This window comes from Pipistrellus hanaki (assembly GCF_964339955.1).
Source record: "Pipistrellus hanaki genome assembly, chromosome: 4".
Taxonomy (NCBI): Eukaryota; Metazoa; Chordata; class Mammalia; order Chiroptera; family Vespertilionidae; genus Pipistrellus; species Pipistrellus hanaki.
The window spans coordinates 83,020,961-83,044,147 of NC_140506.1; the positions used below are offsets into that span (position 1 = coordinate 83,020,961).

Sequence of the window (23,187 nt, forward strand, 5' to 3'; positions counted from 1 at the left end):
AGGATAGTTAAGTCAACAATTAGGATAACAGTAACAGTGAAGGGGTTTGCACATTGATTGTGCCCTCAGGGGTCTGGAAAAAGGGAAGGTACAAGTTACTGGTGACATTCCAAAGGTATGTTATCTAGATGCAAAAAATTAAAAATGGAACTCCCATTCGACCCAGACTTTAACTTGGTGCTGGAAGACCAGGAATCAAAAGCCTAACATCAACTTTTGAAAAATCTAAATTCATTGAGGAGGTTATAACAGGTTTGAGGGGATTAAGAGCAATATAATAGTAAAGGAGTGTGTGCCTGCCCTCAGAGAGACTCAACCTCAAAGGAACTAATAAAAATCATCAGAGCAGTGTGACTAACCAAATTGCTTATTATAAACCAAATACTTTTATGGGGGGGGGAATGTTGTGTGTTTATGGAACATACAGTAGTTAAGTATCTTTCTTATAGTCACCCAAGGTCTATCACCTTCTACTAACAGAGCCAGGATTCAAACCCAGGCAGTCGGGCTCTAAGAGCCAGAGCCTTAACCACTATACTGGTTTGTCTCCTGTGGCCCTCAAGGGCTTGAAAGGGAGCCACGATGAGTCCCAAATGGGTAAAAAGATCCCGCCAAGGTTCCCCATATCCCAAGCCTGACACAAAAGCCACAGAGCCCCAAGACCTTAAAGATCTATGCTGTGGTGTCAGTGGGCATGTTAATGATCAAAGTCAATCGATGATCACAGTGCAGCACCTGTTGGATAGCCTTTCCATAAGGAGCTGTGCACAACCCCAAGACCTTTGCTCAACCCCAAAAGAGAAATCCTCCCCCTATAATGACTAAGACTGTAACCCAAACAGATGGGGAACTCAGACATGGAACTAGGTTGATGTGGAGAGAAAAAGAAAAAAAAATAGATCAAGATGTCTGGGTTTCAATCATGGCTTTGCCATTTAATGGCTATGTGACTTTGCTCTCCCTTCGTTTCTGTCATAATCTGTAAAATAGAGATGATGGTGGTCCGCCCACTTGTAGTTTGTTGAATGCAATTAAATGAGTGAGTACAGGTAAAGCACTTAGAACAGTCCCTGCACGTTAGCAACTATATAAGTGTTAGCAATCATCATTACCTGCATTTGGGTCTAAAAAGTATACCTATCACCGTTTGTAATTCTACCCATATTTATATGATTATAATAATGCCTGAGGCCTCCAGTAGGCTGGAAACTCACAAGGTCATTGCACACTGAATTAGCACAGCTGACTCTAGGCTTCTCCTGTCTACAGAAGTACGCAAAATAACCTTGTTTGCCTTTACCATAAAGAGAAAAATTCAGTCTGTTCTGAAGTGCATCTGTGCCTGTAGAGGAGGGAAGTGGTCCAGCCGCAGAAAGGTGTCGCTATGGGATCTACACAATGCAGTCCTTTTTTTTTCAGTGAGTCAAGAATTTAATCATCGAAACCAATAATGTTTCCGCGGTTAAGCTCCCAACAGTAAGACAGAGAAATATATCTAACACAATGATTTTCTAGAATTAGAGGACAGAAAGCTCTATGGGCCACTGATAACCATCCTAAAGAGGCCTGATACACCATCCTTTCCTCGGACAAAAGATTCTCAAAGTAGCTCTGCATGGCTCAAAATGGTTAATTATCTGGTGGAAATGGATTTCTCCATCCTTGTGAGACTCTCAACAGCTAGCAGGCCACTGCAGTAGTCGTTCGTTTTTGTGGTGACAAGGATAGTCGCGCCTTCCTCCATTGCGGGGAGCGGAAAGAAATGGTCAGAGTCGACCTTTGGTTGGCTCTTGACACAGTCTTCACAGGTACAGTCTTCTACTGTGTACTCCAGGCTTCTGGAAAAAATTTCCTCACCGGTCCTGCTATCTTCTCTACCATCCAGGTCAGCATTTGCCTCGTTCCGAAGAGGTGATCCTGATTACACAGAAACAGAAAAGTTAACCTGAACTTCCCAGGGGGTGTGGTCATGGCAGTCTTAGTAGTACACCTCAGGCCGAAAGCCGTGCCAGACAAATCTTTCCCTACAAAACAAATGAGTATGTCCTACTCTAGAAGTCAGGAACTAACAGGCCACTGGACACAAGAGGCTCAAAGACATGCTTTAGGGCATAGAGTGTTTTTATGTGTTTGCTTATGTTGACCCACATTTAAAAATCAAGGGATTGCCCTGGCCCATGTGGCTCAGCTGGTAGAGAAGTCTTGTCCGTGCACCAAGAGGTGGCAGTTTCAATTCCCAGTGTGCGGGAGGCAATCAATAGATATTTCTCTCTCACATCAATGTCTCTTTCTCGATCTCGCTCTTGAATTAAAAAAAAATTAAAGTATTTTAAAAAATCAAGTGATTTTGCATACAAATCTAGACTGGCCTTGATCTTATTTTACACAAATTACCATCTGTTACAGCACACCAAAATCAGCCTATAGGAACACCTTAGAATTCCAAGTAAAGATGCTTCTCTTTTCACATTTTGTGTCAGATTAAAAAAGTGTAATGAGCCGAAACTGGTTTGGCTCAGTGGTAGAGTGTCTGTCTGCGGACTGAAGGTCCCTGGTTCGATTCCAGTCAGGGGCATGTATGTTGGTTGCGGGCACATCCCCTGAAGGCAGTTGGTCGGTGTTTCTCTCTCATCGACGTTTCTGACTCTCTCTCTCCCTTCCTCTCTGTAAAAAATCAATAAAATATATTTTTAAAAAATAAATAAATAAAAATAAAAACATAAAAAAGTGTAATGACTCTCCATGATCACATAAGGAAGGAGTCTCCATTATGCCCCCACCATATGCCTGTGAAGATGTTTTACTATTTCCCCAACCTTCCACAGTGTAATTCAATCTTCCAAAACACCACACTTAGAAGTTCTTCCCCACCTGTTTCTCAAGTTCCAAGCAAAACAAAAATAAAAATGAGTAACATTATATAGGACAACCATTTACCTCTCCTTATGCACAGGAGAGTGAATAAGGTGGATGCTTTGCAGATTATGCACAAAAATGCAGAAAGAAATAGGGCAAGGGCTGCAGAGTGTTTGAGAATCAGATTGTCAGCAAAGGTGCCGCAGAAGTAGTTTTATCTTAAGAAGCCCTTCAGACCTTGAGGGTGTAAGGAACAATCACTTCTCCGGAACATTCAGTCCTCTGGGGCTGGTTCTCTACTGATTATAAAGATGCTAATCTTTGAGGTGATTGCTTACATAATCCAGGAGCAACTGGTTATTCAGTTCTAACATTTTTCAACAGTAAAATGTTCACCCAAGCAAATAGCACATATTCATATTAAACATGTGGCCACGGAGCGTGCCAAATACACCTTTCCTGATACGGTAGTAGCAGACCTGGCTAGCAGTAACATTTAGTCAATGTGTGAATTTTGATCAAAAAGATGGTTTGGCTCAATGGATAGTGTTGGCCTGTGGACTGAAAGGCTCCAAGTTCGATTCCAGCCAAGGGCACATGCCTGGGATGCGGGCTCAATCCCCAGTGGGGGGCATGCAGGAGGCAGCCAAGCAATGATTCTCTCTCATCATTGATGTTTCTATCTCTCTCTCCCTCTCCCTTCCTCTCTAAAATCAATAAAATATACTGTTTTTAAAAAATGGACGTCTCCCAAGAAAGCTGTGGTAATTCAAAAGAGTGATTTTCAAGGGAAGAACGCGGGAGAAGACTGACACTGTAGGACACCTGCAAAGAAGGTGTAAACAAGGAGAGAAGACAGCTCCCTTCAACCAAGAAGTGCATTTGACATATCTGTCCTCTGACACACTCAAAAGGGCTCCAACCTAATAAAATCTTCAATGTAAAAAAAGAAAGAGGAACTGAAACTCGAAAAAGCCACCTCTGAGAAACAGATTTCTAAGATTGGCCACCAGACTAACCTGTGCTTCTAAATTCGTCCTTTGAAGGTTCAGAGCTCATCTTCCTTAGCAAGATCATCAGCACGAAAATTGTCAAAGACAACAGCAAGCTCAGGCCCAAACAGGTCCAGAGAATGGTATTTGTTCCTTTCACTGAGTTAAAAGCAATGTCAGAGAGAGAGAATTAACTGGTAACATCAAGTAAAGATTATTTGCTACCCAATTCCCCCTCATTCATCAGCATTGACTTTCCAATTCTAAATAACACTTAATTAGAAGAGTTGATAAAATACGGGGTTGCTAACAGTGCTGAATAAAATTTGAGTTCAGCTCTGAATAATCATTCCTGTTGGCATTTAAATAACGGCCTCATTACCTTTCTCCTTTTGGATTCACAATATTTCACCCCCTTCCCTGTAATGTTTATTCTTTGAATAAGCACTCAGTATAGAGAGAATACTTTACTGCACACCAACGAATAATTGTTCAAGCAGTGGTACTTACTTGTATTGCAGAAACGCTGACATATGAGAGGAGGGGTATTAGCACACCGAAGGCGACACGATTTGCAAGCATTCAGCAATCTGTCAAAATATTCATTTTGGAGGCACTGCTGAGCCATCTGGAACTTGATCACAAAAAGAAACAAAAAAACCACAGAGAGAACCGCATGGAAAGACAAGTAGAATCTCTTGGAGAATTCCCCAGCCAGTGGAAGGAGAGTAGCTACAATGTCCAACAACTTCGAGGAAATAAAAGAAGTTCACCTCGATGGCTCTGGGCTTATAGGGGATGCTTTTCTGTACTGCAGCCAAGGATTTGAATACCAACTCTCATTCCCTTTTCATAGTTTGAGGCTTGGGTGGGGACGAGATGGCGCGTCAATATCAAGGGCAAGCCGTACCTGAAACAGAAACGGCTTATTTATAGCGACAAGGTCTCAGCCAGGTGACAGTTGCAAGACATAGATAAGCCTGAAGCACCAGGCAGAAGGTTCTATAACCATGTTCCGGTGCATCTGTTTATGAGCGGAGCTGTGTGGCAGGCCCCAGGGTGCTGGGTAAGACAAAGCCTGTGCCCCTCACAGAGGAGATCGAAATTCACACATGGAACCCCAATGCGTAGTTGGAACTGATGGAGTGTGAAAGGGGAAAAGGGGTATCAAGCATGCCTACCAGGTTGTGAACATAGGCAGAATTCCAGAATTCTGACCGAAAGAGGGAAGTCTCGGGAAAAAGCTAAACTGGCCTGAGAGTTGAAGAGAAAGATATGTTTGGAGTATTTTTAAATTTCTTTCTTGATTTTTAGAGAGAGAGGAAGAGAGAGGGATAGAGAGAAACATCATTGATCAGCTGCCGCCTGCATGCCCACTACTGGGGATCAGGCATGGGCCCTGACTGGGAATCTAACCAAGGCCTCCTAGTTCATAGGATGACTCTCAACCATTGAGCCACACTGGCCGGGATAGCACCTTTTTTTTTTTTTTTTTTTTTTTTTTTTTTTTTTTTTTTATGAAGGACTTGAGCCTTGAAGAGAGTTTGGACTTGGGCATTGATCAAAACCTCCATTCCTCTGGGGTCCAGGCAGAAGCCTGTGTGGGATAGCCAGAAGCTGAAAGAACTGGCCCAGCAGGTTCCCCTCCCTCAAGCACCAGTGAAAATGGGACTTTTGGAAAGCAGGTAAAGGCTCACAGGAAAAGCATGATTAGAGGGAGAGGAGGTCAAAGATTGTCTCGCCAAAACAGCCAGGCAGAAAGGGAGTTTCAGGTCAGGATGAGTAGTGAGGGTCAAAGTTTATAGAAAAGTCAGAGGTGAAACTCTAAGGTCATTGGTAGCCTTTGGGGGTGTCAGCGGATAGAAACCATATTGTATATATTTAGAAAGTAGAGAGAAAGAGGAGGCAGTCAGCCGATTTGGCTCAGTAGATAGAGCATCAGCCTTCAGACCAAAGGGTCCCGGGTTCGCTTCTGGTCAAGGGCATGTATCTAGGTTGCAGGCTCCTCCCCAGCCCAGGCCCTGGTCAGGGTTCATTCAGGAGGCAACCAATCAATGTGTTTCTCTCACATTGATGTTTTTCTCTGTCTTTCCCTCTCTCTTTCACTCTCCCTAAAAATCAATGGGAAAATATGCTTGGGTAAGAATTAACAAAAAAACAAACAAGAGGAGGCAGTCAATGTGGGCAATGCCTGGGAAGTCTGGTGGAAACTGGAAGAACAAAGCTTTGATAACTCTTGGAAAAGAAAGCACTGTTGGGGGAAGAGGGGTAAAAAGGATACTTTATGTAATACTTTAAACAATTAAAAAAAAAAGAGAGAGAGAGAGAGACATATGTAATACTAAGTAAGACAGATGTGCTTACTTAGGTGCCTGAAGTAACATGTACCAGGTACAAGGGTGTTCACTGCAGTATCATTTGTATTTTCAAAAGCCTGCCCGTCAATGGGAGCCTCGAAGTGGAATACTACACAGCCATCAAAAAGAATGAGACAAGAGTGTTTTGGTTTTTCATTTGGTTTTATTAATCCTCAACTGAGGATATTTTTCCCATTGATTTTTTAGAGAGTGGAAGGGAGAAAGAGAAGTGGAGAGAGAGAGAGAGAGAGAGAGAGAGAGAGAGAGAGAGAGAGAGAGAGAAACAACAACGTGAAAGAGACATCAATTGGTTGCTTCCCTTACCCACTCCAACAAGGACCAGGGAATGAACCTGCAGCCCAGGTAGATGGCCTTGACCTAAATTGAACCTGGGACTCTTCAGTCCACAGGTCAACACTCTAACTATTTAGCCACAGAGGTGAGGGTGAGACAGATGTGTATCAATATGAGTGACACATTACTGAGCAGAAAATGAAAGGTACTGAACAGTATGTATAATCTGCTCTTCTGTGTTTACAAATAAAATAGCTGGGTTTATATAGAGAGACAGACATAGGCTAGCTACATCTGGAAATATACACAACACACTGATAGTAATTGCTTCTGGCAAGAGATAGGAAGCAGCACAGGGAAAAGACTGCATTGAAAAATCTTTGGTACTATTTGGATACTTTTTAAAAATTTTTTTAATTGATTTTTTTTTAGAGAAACACCACATTGTTGTTCCACTTATCGTGTTTCCCTGAAAATAAGACATCCTCCGAAAATAAGACCTACTTACAGGTTTCCTTCTGAGTGAAATATAAGGCATCCCCCGAAAATAATGCCCCCGCCTAGGCTAAACATGAGAGATTTGGTCCACTGATTCTGAAAGAAATGGAGCCACAAGAAATTCACCAGGAAATTCAGGAATTGGATTGTTATGATGATGTTCCAGAAGATGATTGTCATTGAATAAATGAGTAAATTCTTGATACTGTAGGATTCACAGTTTGTCTGTTTGTGTTAACAACTACCGTACTACCGTACCGTATACAGGTAATAAATGTCCTTTATTTTCATTTAACAATAAATGTGTACCGTATTCTTCTTCATGGAAAAATAAGACATCCCCTGAAAATAAGACCTAGCGCATCTTTGGGAGCAAAAATTAATATAAAACACTGTCTTATTTTCGGGGAAACAGGGTATTTATGCATTCATTGGAACCTGAAACCTTGGAATATCAGGACAACACTCTAACCAACTGAGCTGCCTGACCAGGACTGAATAAATTATTATTTTTTTAATATATTTTATTGATTTTTTACAGAGAGGAGGAGAGAGTGATAGAGAGCTAGAAACGTCGATGAGAGAGAAACATCGACCTGCTGCCTCTTGCACACCTCCTACCGGGGATGTGCCCGCAACCAATGTACATGCCCTTGACTGGAATCGAACCTGGGGCCTTTCAGTCCGCAGACCAACGCTCTACCACTGAGCCAAACCGGTTTCAGCTGAATAATTATTTTTTAATAATAAGGATTATTTTTAAAATAAGAATCCTTTTTTTAAAGGGGGGGAGGGGGGTATCTTAGTCTGTTCAGACTGGGTGGTTTAGAAATAACAGAAAGTTATCTCTCACAGTTCTGGAGCCTGCAAGTCCAAAGTCAAGGTACCAGCAGATTTAGTGTTTGGTGGGAGCCCACTGCATAGCCATCTTTTCACTATAACCTCCCAGGACAGAAGGAGCAGAGATCTCTCTGGAGCCTCTTTTATAAGGTCATTAATCCAGTTCATCATGGCTCCACCCCCCTGACCTACCAAAGGCCCCCACCTCCCATTACCATCACATGGGGGATTAATTTTCAACACATGAGTTGGGGGGTGGGGACGAACACTCAGGCTCTAGCGGGTGGGAACTTCGAGGACAAAAGGAAGTGGAGTGAAAAAGGAAGGTTTCCTGTCACTATTTCTTTCAGTATGTTTTCAGTATCTTGCTCTCTCTCTTCTTCTGGGACCCCCATAATTCTGAGGTTGGTTAGCTTGAAGTTGTCCCAGAGTTTTCTTACATTACCTTCAACTTTCTGGATTCTCTTGTCTTCTTGCTTCTGCGGAGGAGTGTCCTCTGGGTCTTTGTGTTCCAAATCTTTTACTTGATTCTTGCGATCTTCCATTCTGTTTTTAGGACTCTGTATAATATTTTTTATTTCAGACATTGTATTCTTTATTTCTTGTTGATCCCTTATTATTTCTTGTTGATCCCTTATTATTTCTAGTTGATCCCTTTTCATATCCTCATAGGTATCGTTTATTTTATCTACCATAGGAAATTCTTGAAAAACCTTATAAGCGTGGTTTTGAACTCTATAGCCAGTCGCTTTTTGTCCTCCATTTCTTTTGTTTGTGATCTGTTTCCTTGTCTCAGCATTTTCGCAGCTTCCCTGAGTTGGTAGCCTTAAAAGTCTCTGTGTTCAGCTTGGATAAGGCGGAGTTTCAGGGTGGAGCCTACAGCCTTGGCTTCTGTCAGCCACACCCTATGAGGCTCCTGAGTCTCAGTATTCCTCAGGGTCCTTCAGTACTCGTTGCAAGCACCTCTGAGAGTAAGGTGCCCTCTGGTTTTGCGCGCTACCAAACAGTCTAGGCTCTCCCCCAATGCACCTGGAACTGGGGTTCAGTGCAGTCCGGAGCTTTTGTCTCCTTCCCGCTAGGGCAATCTAGCAGCAATCAATGGTCCGTCCTCTGCGTGCAATGTATGCGCCTCCAGGACTGCCTTTCGCCGCTCCCCTGAGATTCCGCCTAACACCCCAGGCTCCCCCTGTATGAGCCTGGGTCCCCAGGGTCTGGCCTAGAACTGGGATTCAGTGCTGTCGTATCTGGGGTTCAGCATAGTCCGGAGCTTTTATCTCCTTCCTGCTAGGGTACGCCAGCCAGGCACTGAGCCTCCCCCTCCTCTCTGGCTCTGTCCTTTCCCCAAGTGCACACCATGTCTCTGTACCTTAGGCTTTTACAGCTCGTCTGATTTTCCTTCTGGTTTTCTCTTTCCTTCTCGTTGTAGAATTTCCAGTCAGTCGACTTTCCTGTAGTTCTGGGTAATGTCCATTTTGTATTTTAGTTGTATTTTATTGAAATTGTTATGTGAGGCTGCAGTTAGGTGTTACCTATGCTGCCATCTTGGATTCTCTCCGGGATTCAGAAGGTTTCCTAAGGCTGAAAGCACACACTAAGGAAAAAAGAATAAAGAGTAAAGATGTCACGCCCTAACCAGTTTGGCTCAGTGGATGGAGCGTTGGCCTGCGGACTGAAAGGTCCCAGGTTCAATTCCGGTCAAGGGCATGTACCCAGGTTGTGGGCACACCCCCAGTAGTTGCAGCTGATTGATGTTTCTAACTCTCTCTCCCTCTCCCTCTCTGAAAAAAATTTTTAAAAATCAATAAAATAAAAAAATAAAAAGAATAAAGATGTCAGAAACACCAGCCTGGGCAGAATCTGGGACAGCGTGATGCCTGAACACCAAAAGCACTGAAGGAAGCCTTTCCCCAGGTGCACTCACTGGGCCTTAAGAACACTGACGCCCACAGAGGTTATTCTTTTTATTTATTTTAATTTTTAATTTTTAATTGATTTCATAGAGGAGGGGAGAGGGAAGAGAGAGAGAGAAGCATCAATGATGGGAGGAAGCCATTGACGGGCTGCCTCCTGCACACCCCACACTAGGGATCAAGCCCACAACCTGGGCATAGGTCCTGACTGGGAATCGAACCGTAACCAGGTTCATAGGTTGATGCTCGACCACTGAGCCACACTGGCTGGACACAGAGGTTATTCTTCATCACCTCTAGGCCATAGGCAACCTGGAGAGGCCCAGGGGTGGCTCCTTCCTCAGAGTTTATAGAAGACCCTTCTTGGCCAGTCCCTAAGCCTTTCAGACATGCAGAGTGTACTGGCAGGAGCCAGGCCAAAGGCCTTTGCCTTCTCTCTCTCCTTGCCATACCCTGTCACCCCTCAAGTCTATTCTCTGTCCTGGTCATCTCAAACTTGAACACCGAGAGTGCTGGCCTTATAGCCACACCATTTGGAAATGGCCCAGAGAGCTTCCCCAAGCGACTCTGGCTCCGCCCATCTCCAGTCTGCTGTGCGGCTTGCTCAGCTCTGTCTTTGATTTTTGTGGGGCAGCCTCGTGAATCACCCAATAAAATCCCCTTTTTTTGGCTTAAATTAGCCAGTCGGTTTTGGCTGGTTGCCAACAACCCAAAAGTAAAAATAAAATCCTTAACTGCGTTACCCAATTCTTAACTGATTCCTCCACTCATCCCTGAAATGTTGACAATCGACGCTGGCTGGGGTAAGATGTGCTCTCCCCTTGCACCTCGAGGTGGGGTGACATCTTAGGTTCAGCTGATTCTCCTCCATGACAGGCAAGCGGATGGGGAGACAGACACTAGGAGGAGACAGAGATGAAGGTGCAAAAGAGGTTGGGAAATGTCCTAGTAGTCAGAACTCTTCCCATGAGATGTGACATAAAAACGTAAAGAATTTTCTGGCATTGTAGCTGACACGTTCAATGGTAAAGTCAGCTTTAGTGGCTTGAGTTAGGGCCAACAGTATCCTGGTTTCTCTTGGTCACTTGGCTCAGCAATGCCATCTTCTGAGTCTTGGCTCCATCCTCAGGTCCTCCCTCACGTTCACCTGCGAGCTACGGCATCTCCAGACCTCACATACTCTTATTTCTTCTAAACTCTCCTGAGAAATGTCATCTGCTCTCACGGTTTTAAACACGTTAGATTCAAAACCTATGTATCCAACTCCAACCTTGCCCCTGAAATCCAGATCCACTTCCCATGGCCTAACTTGACGTCTCCACCTCAAAGACTAAGAGGTCTCTCAAACTTTATTCTTTAATTTATTTTTTAATATATTTTTATTGATTTCAGAGAGGAAGGGAGAAGGAGAGAGAGATAGAAACATCAATGATGAGAGAGAGAATCACTGACCAGCTGCCTCCTACACGCCCTCCACTGGGGATCTTGCCTGAAACAGAGGCATGTGTCCTGGCCAGGAATCCCACCGTGACCTCCTGGGTCACAGGTCGATGCTTAACCACTGAGCCATGCTGGCCGGACTCAATTCAAACTTTATTAATGTGCAGTTTGATTCTCCAAAAGGGGAGTGTGCGCTGCCCTTCTCAAGCCTACTTGGTCATAGAATCCCTTTTTTTCAAGGTCCACCTATGAGCATTTTAGGAATAGGTGTTCTATGGAACACAATTTGGAAAAATTTTGACAACTTTATTTCCATGATTCCCTCCAGTTCTCAAAGACTGTAATTTTGGGACTTAGCAGAACCACAGTAAAACAGAAGTAGCCTGGTTTTTTAAAAAAATGATGTTTACATGTTTCATGAAAGCGTGTGTTCATGTAATAACATCACCAAAAGGGTGCGAGGCTTGACCTCCCTCTTCACAGAACAGAGAGGAAAGAAAGCCTCCCGCGTCATCTTCAAGCTTCAGCACGCACTCACAGCTCCAAAGAAGCAAAGATATGCTGCCTCAAATGTCCAAAGCCATTAGCATGTTCTGCAAGGAAAATTCCATCCAACTAAAAGATTCTTTTTCCAAAATGACTCAACTACAAGCAAGTTTCCACAACAGCATGCTTTGACCTTTAGCAATTAAATCCAAACCAAAAGTACACAATTTCTTCCAAGAACTTCCAAGTAGATTTCTTTTACTCAGAAAGGCCTGTATTAGGGATCTCCGGGGAAATAGGATGTATATATAGAGAGAGAATGAGATTTATTTTTTTTTTAAATATATTTTATTGATTTTGTACAGAGAGGAAGGGAGAGAGATAGAAAGCTAGAAACATCAATAAGAGAGAGTCATCGATCAGCTGCCTCTTGCACACCCCCTACTGGGGATATGCCCGCAACCAAGGTACATGCCCTTGACCGGAATCAAACCCGGGTCCCTTCAGTCCCCAAGCCGATGCTCTATCCATTGAGCCAAACCGGTCTCGGCGAGAATGAGATTTATTACAAGAAATAGGTTCACACAATTTTGAAGGCTTGTGAAGGCCTCAGATCTAAGGTTGGCAAGCTGGAGAGAGAGAGAGTCCATGGTGTAGCTGCAGTCTCAGTCTAAAGATCAAAAACCAGGGTAGACAATGGTGTATTTTCTAGTCCAAGAGCCAGTGTTTTAGTTTGAGTCCAAAGGCAGGAAAAGACCAATGTCCCAACTCTATAGTCAGGCAGGAGGATTCCTTCTTACTCAAGGGAGTGTCAACCTCTGTATTCCATTCAGGTCTTCAACTTATTTGATGAGGCCGCCCACCTTAGGGAGGGCAATCTGCTTTATTCAGTCTAGCCATTCAAATGTTAATCTCATCCAAAACACACCCAACATAATGTTTGGCCAACTAACGGGACAGCCCATGGACCAGCCATGTAGACATATAAAATTAACCATTCCCAAGACCCTTGACTACACATCCAAGCCTTGCCTTCTTTTAGTTTCTTTGAATAACCTCTGTACTAATTTGTGTTATGTCCACTTAAGTACTCTTGGAATTGTGTCTCCCCAAATCGCCATCTCTGTATGGTTTCAGGAAAGAGTTGGACAAAGAGAAACACATGTGAGACTTGGAAAACAAGTGGGAAACAGCACCCACTATTCTCTGAAGGACAGCATTGCATGCAGTGATGGATGGTCACGAAGATGTCTCATAGGTTCAAGTATATGCTCAACCTCCTTTGCTCCACTTCCAGCCTTTCTTCCCAACTGCTGGCCCTGCTGACCAATAGTGGCCCCAGTCCCACCACCAAATCGCTTGGTTCCTGATTCACAGAGCTACACCATGGAAACCTGGACCATTCTAAAAGTTCCCTTCACAACCCCATGTTAGCAACTGAATGTTTCTGATCTCTCAGATCAACTGGTAGGTGACTCCTCTGGTCCTCACCTCCCCAGCTCCTCCCACAATTGTGGAAGAGGGCAGTTGGGAGGGACCAGGCCTGCAAGGGAGGGCAGTTGGGGGTGATCAAGCCTGCAGGGGAAAGCAGTTAGGGGTGACCAGGCCTGCAGAGGAGAGAAGTTAGGGGCAAACAGATTGGCAGGGGAGAAGTTAGACATCAATCAGGCTGGCAGGGGAGTGATTAGGGGGTGATCAGGCTGGCAGGCAGAAGTGGTTAGGGGCGATCAGGAAGGTAGGCAGGTGAGCAGTTGGGAGCCAGCAGTCCTGGATTGTGAGAGCATGCAGGCTGGATCAATAGAACAGGTCACAGGTCTTGTACTCAAATTGAATGCTCTGCTGTTGTCATCTTGAAACTCTTAGTAATTTTTTCACAAGGGCCCTGCATTTTCATTTTTCCCTGGGCCTGAAAAGTCATGAAGCATCCTAGGTGATCCATTGGAGGTTAGAAAGTCCTTATTATAGGATTTGGACTTGAGTTAGGTGATTTGGGAGAAGTTTCAAGGAAATGGGCTTTGCTCTGGACTGGATGTTGGCATAGTGTGAGGGCAGTTCTATAATTGGGATATAACTATGCCAGTCAAGGTCCTACATGCCGAAACCGGTTTGGCTCAGTGGATAGAGCGTCGGTCTGGGGGCTGAAAGGTCCCGGGTTCGATTCCGGTCAAGGGCATGTACATTGGTTGCAGGCACATCCCCAGCAACTGATCTATGTTTCTCTCTCATTGATGTTTCTAGTTCTCTATCCCTCTCCCTTCCTCTCTGTAAAAAATCAATTATATATATATATATATATATATATATATATATATTTTTTTTTTTTTTTTTTTTTTTTTTTTAAAGGTCCTACAGGAGAGCTGAGCCCATTGGAGATCAGATAGATGGATACATACAGACAGACAGACAGGCATATTCTAGGGAACTGGCACATGCAATTGTGAGAGCTGGCAATTCTGAAATAATGGGCAAGCCAGCAGGCTGAAAATTCTGGAAAGAGTTAATATTGCAATCTTGAGTCCAAAATCCACAGGGCAAGCCAGGCAGTCTGGAAACTCAAGTAGGGCTTCCTAGGGCTTCCATGTTACAGTCTTTTTTTCTTTTTTTTTTTAATATATTTTATTGATTTTGTACAGAGAGGAAGGGAGAGAGATACAGAGTTAGAAACATCGATGAGAGAGAGTCATCGATCAGCTGCCTCTTGCACACCCCCTACTGGGGATATGCCCGAAACCAAGGTACGTGCCCTTTACCGGAATCGAACCCGGGACCCTTCAGTCCCCAAGCCTACGCTCTATCCATTGAGCCAAACCGGTTTCGGCTTCATGTTACAGTCTTGAGGCCAAATTCCTTCTTTCTTGAGAAGCCTCAGTCTTTGCTCTTGAGGCTTCAATTGATTGGATGAGGCCCACCCACATTATGGAGGGCAATCTGCTTTCCTCAGGGTCTGCTGACTTAACTATTAGTCACATCTAGAAAATACCTTCACAGCAATATCAATACTGTGTGACTCAGGTGATCCGGAGCTGTTCCCAATAATACAGTTCTCTCCTGAGCTCAGGGCAGGATTGTACCTTCCTCCCATGGCCCTCTTTGAAGTTACGTGTGGATGTGCAACCTGCTTTTTGGTCAAGGAAATGGGAGCAGAGGGGCATGTCTGACGTGAAGGCAGAAGCTTTCAGGACCTGTCCTTGATTCACCACATTCTCTTTCTTTCTGTCATGGTGAACGGCAATGCCCCAGATGACAGTTCTGTCGGCCTCGGTTTCAATGGGAGGAGGATGAAGCGAGGAACTGACTGGCCCAGGAGGGACACCATTATGGTCTTAACGTTTGTTTTTCAAAAAAAAATTTAATATGTTCAGGCGCCAACCCCTCCCCCCACACACACACATACACACAATGTGATGATATTTGGAAATGGGGCCTTTGGGAAGTGATTAGGTTTAGATGAGATCAGAAGGGCGGGAGGCCCCATGCTGGGATTCGTGCCCATACAAGAAGAGACATCAGACAGTTTGGGAGAAACAGTGAAGAGGCTCTAGGTGCAGGGCGTTCAACAGACACCAAATCTGCTGGCACCTTGGTCTTAGTCTTCCAGCCTCCAGAACTGTGAGAAATACGTTTCTGTTGTTTGGCTATCTAGCCTTTGATATTTTGTCTAACAGCCTGAGCTAAGACAGACACATTGTGTGTATGAGATTTGGTTGTTACTTGTTACTGCAGCATGACTTGGTCTATCCTGACTGATAGAGTCCAAAGCCATAGTATTAACCACTAAGCCACACTGCCTCTTCACTGCCACTAAAAACTCCTTTATGAGAACTAGATATTAGCAAACAAGTCCTTTCTAGTGTACTGCAGTTCAAAATGAAAGGAAACGCAAAAGAACACAGAACTAACAAGAGCACAAAGGAACAGCAAACACTAAGCCAGAAACATTGGCCCTCGGGTATACCCATAAACTGCAGATGGTCTTGTTTCTTCTTCAACTGGAAATGGTGGGGGGGAAGAGGGAGGAGTCAGGCCTTGTGCTAAGGGGAGCTGGAGGAGATGAAACAGCTCAGAGCCAAAATCTAATAAAGTGCAGAGCTCAAAAGAGCTCAGAAGCCCCGCTGAGGAGCCCTGCACTGGCAGATTCCAATGCCAACATCTGGGACCTTCCTTCCCTCCCCGATACTCAGATCTCTGCACGTCCCTCAGAAGCCTTGATTGCCCGTGGACATGAAAAGGCTAATTTGATTTGGGGCCTCGTCTCAGGCCCTCTGCTCGTTTTCCAGGAAGATTGCCTTTGAAGGTGCTTCCTCTGAGCTGCTTCCTCTAGGCCCTAACCCAAGTGCCACATTCAGTCAGCTCTTTAGACTTTTTCAAAGTGGCTTCCTTCTGATCTCAGGGTGTTTGCTCACTGTGTCAGGGAAGTTTGCTTCCTTGTTTTTCAGTTCACTGATTCCTCCCTGTGACACTTGTTGTCTCCACTCTAAACACCAACAATCACAAGACAGACAGAGAACATGCTGACAGCAGTGTCGGCAGCATTAGATGACCAATACTCCCATTTCGTAAGTGTGAATCAATCGCGTGCTCAGTACATACGAGGCACCATGCCAGGCACCGAGGTACCACAGTGAGCTTATTTCAGATGTAGTTCCTGCCCTAATGGAGTTTACAGTGTGGTGGTGGAAACAGAAGAAATAATTAATAAAGTACAGACAATTATGAAAGTGCTGTTACAGAAAAAGCATGGCACGCAGATACAAACTGAAATAAGGTCAGTGAGTGGGGAGGGAAAAGAAACCCATTGTTAGTTGGGGGTCCTCCAAGGAGCAGTCACTGCACAGGTCATCCACAGTTTCAATGGGGCAAGGAGAGCCAGGAGGCCCCAAGTAGATCACCTGGGCTTCCTCCCTGGCCCTGATGCTCAGGAGCAGCCCTGCCTCTGCCTGCTGATCAGCACCAATTACCCCCACTGTATGGTGCTTTCCCTTTTCTCCTGCTGGCCTGGGGACAGGTGGCCCACGTGTCCTGGAACAGCTTGGACTTCAACGAGACCCTTGCTGCATCTCCAGTGGATCATTGCGAGTGATGCTAAGTGGATCATTCCTGCTTCTTTTCCTCGGCTCCTGGACTTGTGCACTCCTCCTATTGGACCACAGAGCGGTCTCTGGTTTAAAGCACGTGCTGCTTCCTGGAGGATGATAGCCCGTCGTTCAGAGCACAGCATGTCAGCTGGCTCAGCCATGCAACTCTCTATGGGACAGCTGCTCCAGATCAGTGGTCGGCAAACTCATCAGTCAACAGAGCGGCAAACTGCAGCTCGCGAGCCATATGCTCCAGATGGTACAGAATATAACATGAGCACCTGGCAGCATGGCTCAATGGTTGAGTGTCGACCTATGAATCAGAATATATCATGATCAGTGGTCCTGGGCCCACTCCTGGGTCTCCCTCACTGCCAAGCAGATCCCCAGGTTAAATGCTGTCATGTGGGATTCCGTGCCCACGGATTGGGCATTCCATAGCCTCCAGACAGTGGTGCTGACTGAGAATCTGCCAGTAGGAAAGGCCATGTCATATTCAGACTAAGTCAGGATAAACCTGGGCCCTGTGAGGACCCACTGGCAGCAGGGCCATCAATCCCACTTGCCACTGTGCCAAGCCAGCATCGCCAAGGGTGAACCTGAGTGGGGGCGGTGAAGGATTTAGAAAAGACAGGCAAGAGAATAAAAACTGCTTCTCTGATGAAGAGACAGCAACCCTGCCTGCAAGCCTAGTTTTTATTTTATAGCCAGATTCCACTAGGTAAAGTAAGGGTGTAGTCAAGATGTTAACAATGTTCTAATCTACTCAATTACATGCACCTGAACTTATCAAGCCCACCTCACTCAGCCACGTGGGACCACTGGTTCAGACCATAAGGTCAAGCTTACAACTACAGCCTCTGGCTATAATTGTGCTGGGATGGCTTTGCCCTCGGACTTGCACATGGCTCTGCCATGAGAGGACTGTGCCCTCTCATTAGTCCGAGGCTTGAACCTGTAGCCACTCTCCTCAGCCACAGCAGGAGATCTGAGAAGCTCATTTTCATGGCTGCATACCTTTAAGTAGGGTGGAAGGAACAAGGTGCTTCAAGACTTACATTTGGCCCTGAACAGTTTGGCTCAGTGGATAGAGCATCGGCCTTCAGACTGAAGGGTCCTAGGTTTGATTCTAGTCAAGGGCATGTATCTTGGTTGCAGGCACATCCCCAGTGGGGAGTGTGCAGGAGGCAGCTGATCGATGTTTCTCTCTCATCAATGTTTCTAATTTTCTATCCCTCTCCCTCTGTAAAAAATCAATAAAATACATTTTTTTTAAATAATTTTTTTATTGATTTTTTTTACAGAGAGGAAGGGAGAGAGATAATTAGAAACATTGATGAAAGAGAAACGTGGATCAGCTGCCTCCTACACACCCCCAACTGGGGATGTGCCTGCAACCAAGGTACATGCCCTTGACCGGAATCGAACCCGGGACCTTTCAGTTCACAGGCTGATGCTCTATCCACTGAGCCAAACCGGTCTCGGCTCATCAGTGCATTTTAAACAAGGAAATGTTATGACCCAATTTAGGATGGAAACTATTTCGCTTAACTCCTTTGTGACATGGAATGTAGATCTGAGGCTAAACTGTGAATTTGTTTTTTTTTCCTCTTACACTACATTAGTCTAAATTCCCTGAGGCAAGAATGAATGTGTTAATATTTTATTTGGAACATGCAAACAGGGCAGCAAGGGTGAGAAACGAGGGAGTGAAGCAAAGGAGGATGTGAAATGATCTAAATAATGAGTGTTATGGGCTGAACTGTGTCCCTCAAATTTATATGTTCAAGTTTTCACACACACACACACACACACACACACACAGCACCCTCAGAATGTGACTATCTGCAGATGGGTCTTTAAAGGAGTTACTAAGGTAAAATTAGGTTATTAGGGTGGAGCCAATGTGAATGATGCCATATTAGTAACAGAGATTCCAGGGATGCACACACACCAGTGAGGCCCCATGAGGAGGATACAGTGAGAAGGCGGCCACCTGCAAGCCCAGGAGAGGCTCAGGAGGAACCAGCCTGTGTGGCCTTAGTCTGGGGCTTCCAGCCTTCAGGACTGTGAGAAAATAAATTTCTGTTGTTTAGGCCCCTAAGCAGACTCAGTGTCTTTTGTGAAGTCATTCGAACATCTGAAAGCAATAGTATTTTCCACAGACACTCTTGCTTTCTTTGTGGTGAAGATTTAAAAAGAAATCGCAGTGAGGAAATTAACCTTGAGAAGGACTCTGAAGCCTCAAGCAGTTTGTGGCTATGTCTGTGATGGGGTCTGCATTGTGATTTTATCACACTCAACTCCCTCAAAATTTCCTCTGGGTCACAAAGCACCCTGGAACGGATGCCTCCAACCAAATGTGCAGCATGAATTCCTGCCCTGACTCAAGGTGACTGTCCCTCTCTCTGGGACACAGGAGGCGGAGGTACACGGCATGTTTCTTCTTTTGCTTCAACTTCTAATACATTTCTTTTCCTAACCTTTGATCTCGTTTCAATGCAAGGGCAACTTCTAACCAAAGGCAGTATTTCTGCCTAGAGTCATCGCATCATGGGATCCTGGCAAAGCACCTGTTAGTAGTCACATGACTTTGTCAGATGACCTACTCTGTAAAAGAGAAACAAATTATGATATCACCTATCACAGGAGTCGTTGTGGGAGTTAAATGAGATAATACTTAGAACACCAGCAATGGGGGCTGTGAGGTGGGAGTGATCCGCTCAGAGGGAAAGACTATTCAGTGACATTGTGGACAATTGCCACAGACATTGTTGTAGCTCAGTACCTAACACTCAGGACCCAATAGATGCTGTTCTTCATAAAAGTCTTGCACAACAATTTGATCTTATAATTTAAATTTTTTAAAGATGTACTAACTCTATATAGAGGCCTGGTGCACAAAATTCGTGAACTCGGGGGGCGGGGGCAGAGGGAGGGAGGTTTCCTCTCAGCCCAGCCTTTGCCCTCTCACAGTCCAGGAACCGTTGGCAGACATCCTTAGTGCTGCCGTGGAAGCAGGAGAGGCTCCCACCACTGCTGCTGCTGTGCTCGCCAGCCATGAGCCTGGCTTCTGGCTGACTCAATCCCACAGTGGCACACCCCCTGTGGGATTGAGTCAAAACCAGCTCTCCAACATCCCCTGAGGGGCCCCAAATTTCAAGAGGCGCAGGCCAAGCTGAAGGACCCATTGGTGCACAATCAGTACTGGGGAGAGATCCAGCTTGCTGCTGGAGTCCAACCTCCCCAGCTGCCAACCTAACCTCTGGTCAGAACGTCTGCCTCCTAGTGGTCAGTGCACGTCATAGTGAGTGGTTGAGTAAACTTAGCATATCATTAGCATATTACACTTTGATTGGCTGAACAGCTGACCAGTTGACCAGCTTTTATTATATAGGATGTATGCTAGGAAATGCATAGAGCTTCCAGTCAAGATGGCAACACAGGTCAACATGGTACTTTCTTTTCTTTTTTAAAATATATTTTTATTTATTTCAGACATGAAGGGAGAGGGAGAGAGATAGAAACATCAATGATGAGAATCATTGTTCGGCTGCCTCTTGCACACCCTACACAGGGGATCGAGCCCATGTGCTCTGACCAGGAACCAAACCATGACCTTCTGGTTCATAGGTCAACACTCAACCCCTGAACCACACCAACCTGGCAAACATAGTATTTTCTTAAACTTTTTTTTTCTTAAATTAGTTGTTTTTAATAGATTCATACTTATAAATATGTTTATTGATTTTGGAGACAAAGGAAGGTATATTTGTGTAGAGAACACTTCAGAAGATTTTACTTTCTCATAAACTAAAACAGTAGAGAGAGTTCCTTCTCCTACCGGGCATGGCCAGGTCATTATTTGATTCTCATGGTTTGGAACATTCCCCAGATTAGCAACATCATCTCAGAGTCTTCCTGTCAAACAGTCTTTGCCTCCTCTGAGTGACTCTAAGATCCCAAGGACCTGTAACTACTGCTGGTTTGTGTCCAGAAATAGATACATCACAGGCGGAGTGTGCTGCTTGGGGAGGTAGCTGCCTAAGTCATCAATTTTATCTCTCGGGCTATAGCACTTTGACCAAAAGCCTCTCTGTTTCTCCTACTAACTTTGAGGAGAATTTCTAATTTTAATAAATAACAGCACACTCATTTTGCTGGGAGCTCCCTGGGGCTAGCTATACTATCAAGGCATGTTCATATTTCCATTTTCAATCATTTACTCCCTTCCTTGCTGGCACTATTTTTAAAACTTTCCAATCAAACTGAAGCAACTTCAGAAAAGCAGCTGACCACATCACAGTTTGGTTTAATTCTACAGAAAGCCGAAGGAGAATCCAAGATGGCTGCTCGGGTAGGCACCTAGCCGCAGCCGCACGCAACAATTTCAATAAAATACAACTAAAATATAAAATGGACATTACCCAGAACTACAGGAAAGTCGACTGACTGGAAATTCTACAACGAGAAGCAAGGAGAAAACCAGAAGGAAGCGCGGAGGAGCTGTAAAAGCCCAAGGTACGGAGACACGCGGCGCGCGGAGAGGAAGGAGCCGGAGAGGAGGGAGGCCGAGTGCCTGGCTGGCGTTCCCTAGCGGGAAGGAGATAAAACTCCGACTGTGCTGGGCCCCCGACTGCTCTGAACCCCCGTTCTACACCAGACCCCGGGGATCCAGGCTCACACAGAGGGAGCTGGGCTGTAAGGCGGAACCCGGGGAAGTGGCGAAAGGAGGTCCCGGCGGCGAGCACACTGCGTGTGCGCAGAGAAGGGCCGACCGGCTGTGCCGTAGGACTGCCCTGGCAGGAAGGAGACAGGCTCCAGACTGCTCTGAACGCCATCTCCAACTCCACTTCCAACTGAACTGAACCCCAGTTTCGGGCCCATTGCGGGAGAGCCTACACTGTTTGGTAGCAGGCGAAAATCGAGGGCACCTTTCTCTCAGAGGTGCTTGCAACATGTACTGAAGGACCCTGAGTCTCAGGAGTCGCATAGGGCGGGGCTGACGGAAGCCAAGGCTGTAGGCTCCACCCTGAAACTCCGCCCCATCAGAAAAGCTGCCTGCGAAAATGCCTAAACCAAATAGATCACAAACGAAAGAAATGGAGGACAAAAAGCGACTGGATATAGAGTTCAAAACCACACTTATAAGGTTTTTCAAGAGTATCCTAGAAAAAGCCGATAAAATAAATGAGACCTATGAGGATATGAAAAGGGATCAACAAGAAATAAAGAATACATTGTCCGAAATAAAAAATATTATACAGAGTCCTAAAAACAGAATAGAAGATCGCAAGAATCAAGTCAAAGACTTGGAACATAAAGAGCCAGAAGACACTCCTGTGCAGAAGCTAGAAGACAAGAGAATCCAGAAAATTGAAGATAATGTAAGAAACCTCTGGGACAACTTCAAACGATCCAACATCAGAATCATGGGGGTCCCAGAAGATGAGAGAGAGCAAGATATCGAAAACATACTGAAAGAAATAGTGACAGAAAACTTCCCCCACCTGGGGAAAGAATTGGACTTACAAGTCCAGGAAGCACACAGAACTCCAAATAAGAGGAATCCAAAGAGGACCACACCAAGACAAATCATAATTAAGATTCCAAGAGCAAAGGACAAAGAGAGAATATTAAAAGCAGCAAGAGCTAAGCAGGTGGTTACCTATAAAGGAGCCCCTATACGATTGTCAGCTGATTTCTCAACAGAAACCATGCAGGCCAGACGGGAATGGCAAGAAATATTCAAGGTGATGAATAGCAAGAACCTACAGCCAAAAATACTCTACCCAGCAAAGCTATCACTCAGAATCGAAGGTCAGATAAAGAGCTTCACTAATAAAAAAAAGCTAAAGGAGTTCATCACCACCAAACCAGAATTATATGAATTGCTGAAGGGGGTTCTCTCAGAAGAGAAAGTAAATAAAGATAAAAATTATGAACAACAAATACGTAACTATCAACAAGTGAATCTAAAAACCAAGGAAATTAAAAAAAAAAATCTGATGAACAATATTAACTGCTGAATATAATAGAATCAGAGGTATGGAAGGGGAGTGAACTGACGATTCTTGGGGAAAAAGGGAGAGGGGAATGTGGGAAGAGACTGAACATAAACTGTGCACCTATGGATGAGGACAATGGGGAGTGGGGAAAGGGCAGATGGTGGGGTGGGAAGGGGAGGGGGGTGGGAAGGAACACTTGTAATAATATGAACAATAAAAATTTATTAAAAAAAAATAAATAAAAATAAAAAATAAAAAATGGAAAAAAAAAATAATAATTCTACAGAAAGCCTAACTTTTTTTTTTTTGGGGGGGGGGGGGAAAGCTTTTAAAAAAAAGGAAAGTTCTCCATTATAAACTGATGAACCAAAAGATAGATATAAAGATACTAAAGCAACAAGCAGACTGTCAAATTACAGCGGGGAGGGTAG

At 44.7% G+C, this 23,187-nt stretch overlaps 1 protein-coding gene across 1 annotated transcript in view; it reads right to left on the reverse strand.

Moving 5' to 3' along the window:
• Positions 1 to 255: 255 nt before the first annotated feature.
• The window catches only part of TNFRSF17 (TNF receptor superfamily member 17), a 122,564-nt gene continuing 99,632 nt past the window's right edge, over positions 256 to 23,187 (reverse strand). The window contains exons 3-6 of the mRNA XM_084881178.1: positions 4,622 to 4,758; positions 4,359 to 4,482; positions 3,876 to 4,007; positions 256 to 1,917 (exon numbers count right to left, since the gene is read on the reverse strand). Coding sequence (XP_084737304.1) covers positions 1,634 to 1,917; positions 3,876 to 4,007; positions 4,359 to 4,476 — 534 coding nt within the window. The 5' untranslated portion in view covers positions 4,477 to 4,482; positions 4,622 to 4,758 and the 3' untranslated portion in view covers positions 256 to 1,633. The remainder of the gene's footprint in view (positions 1,918 to 3,875; positions 4,008 to 4,358; positions 4,483 to 4,621; positions 4,759 to 23,187) is intronic.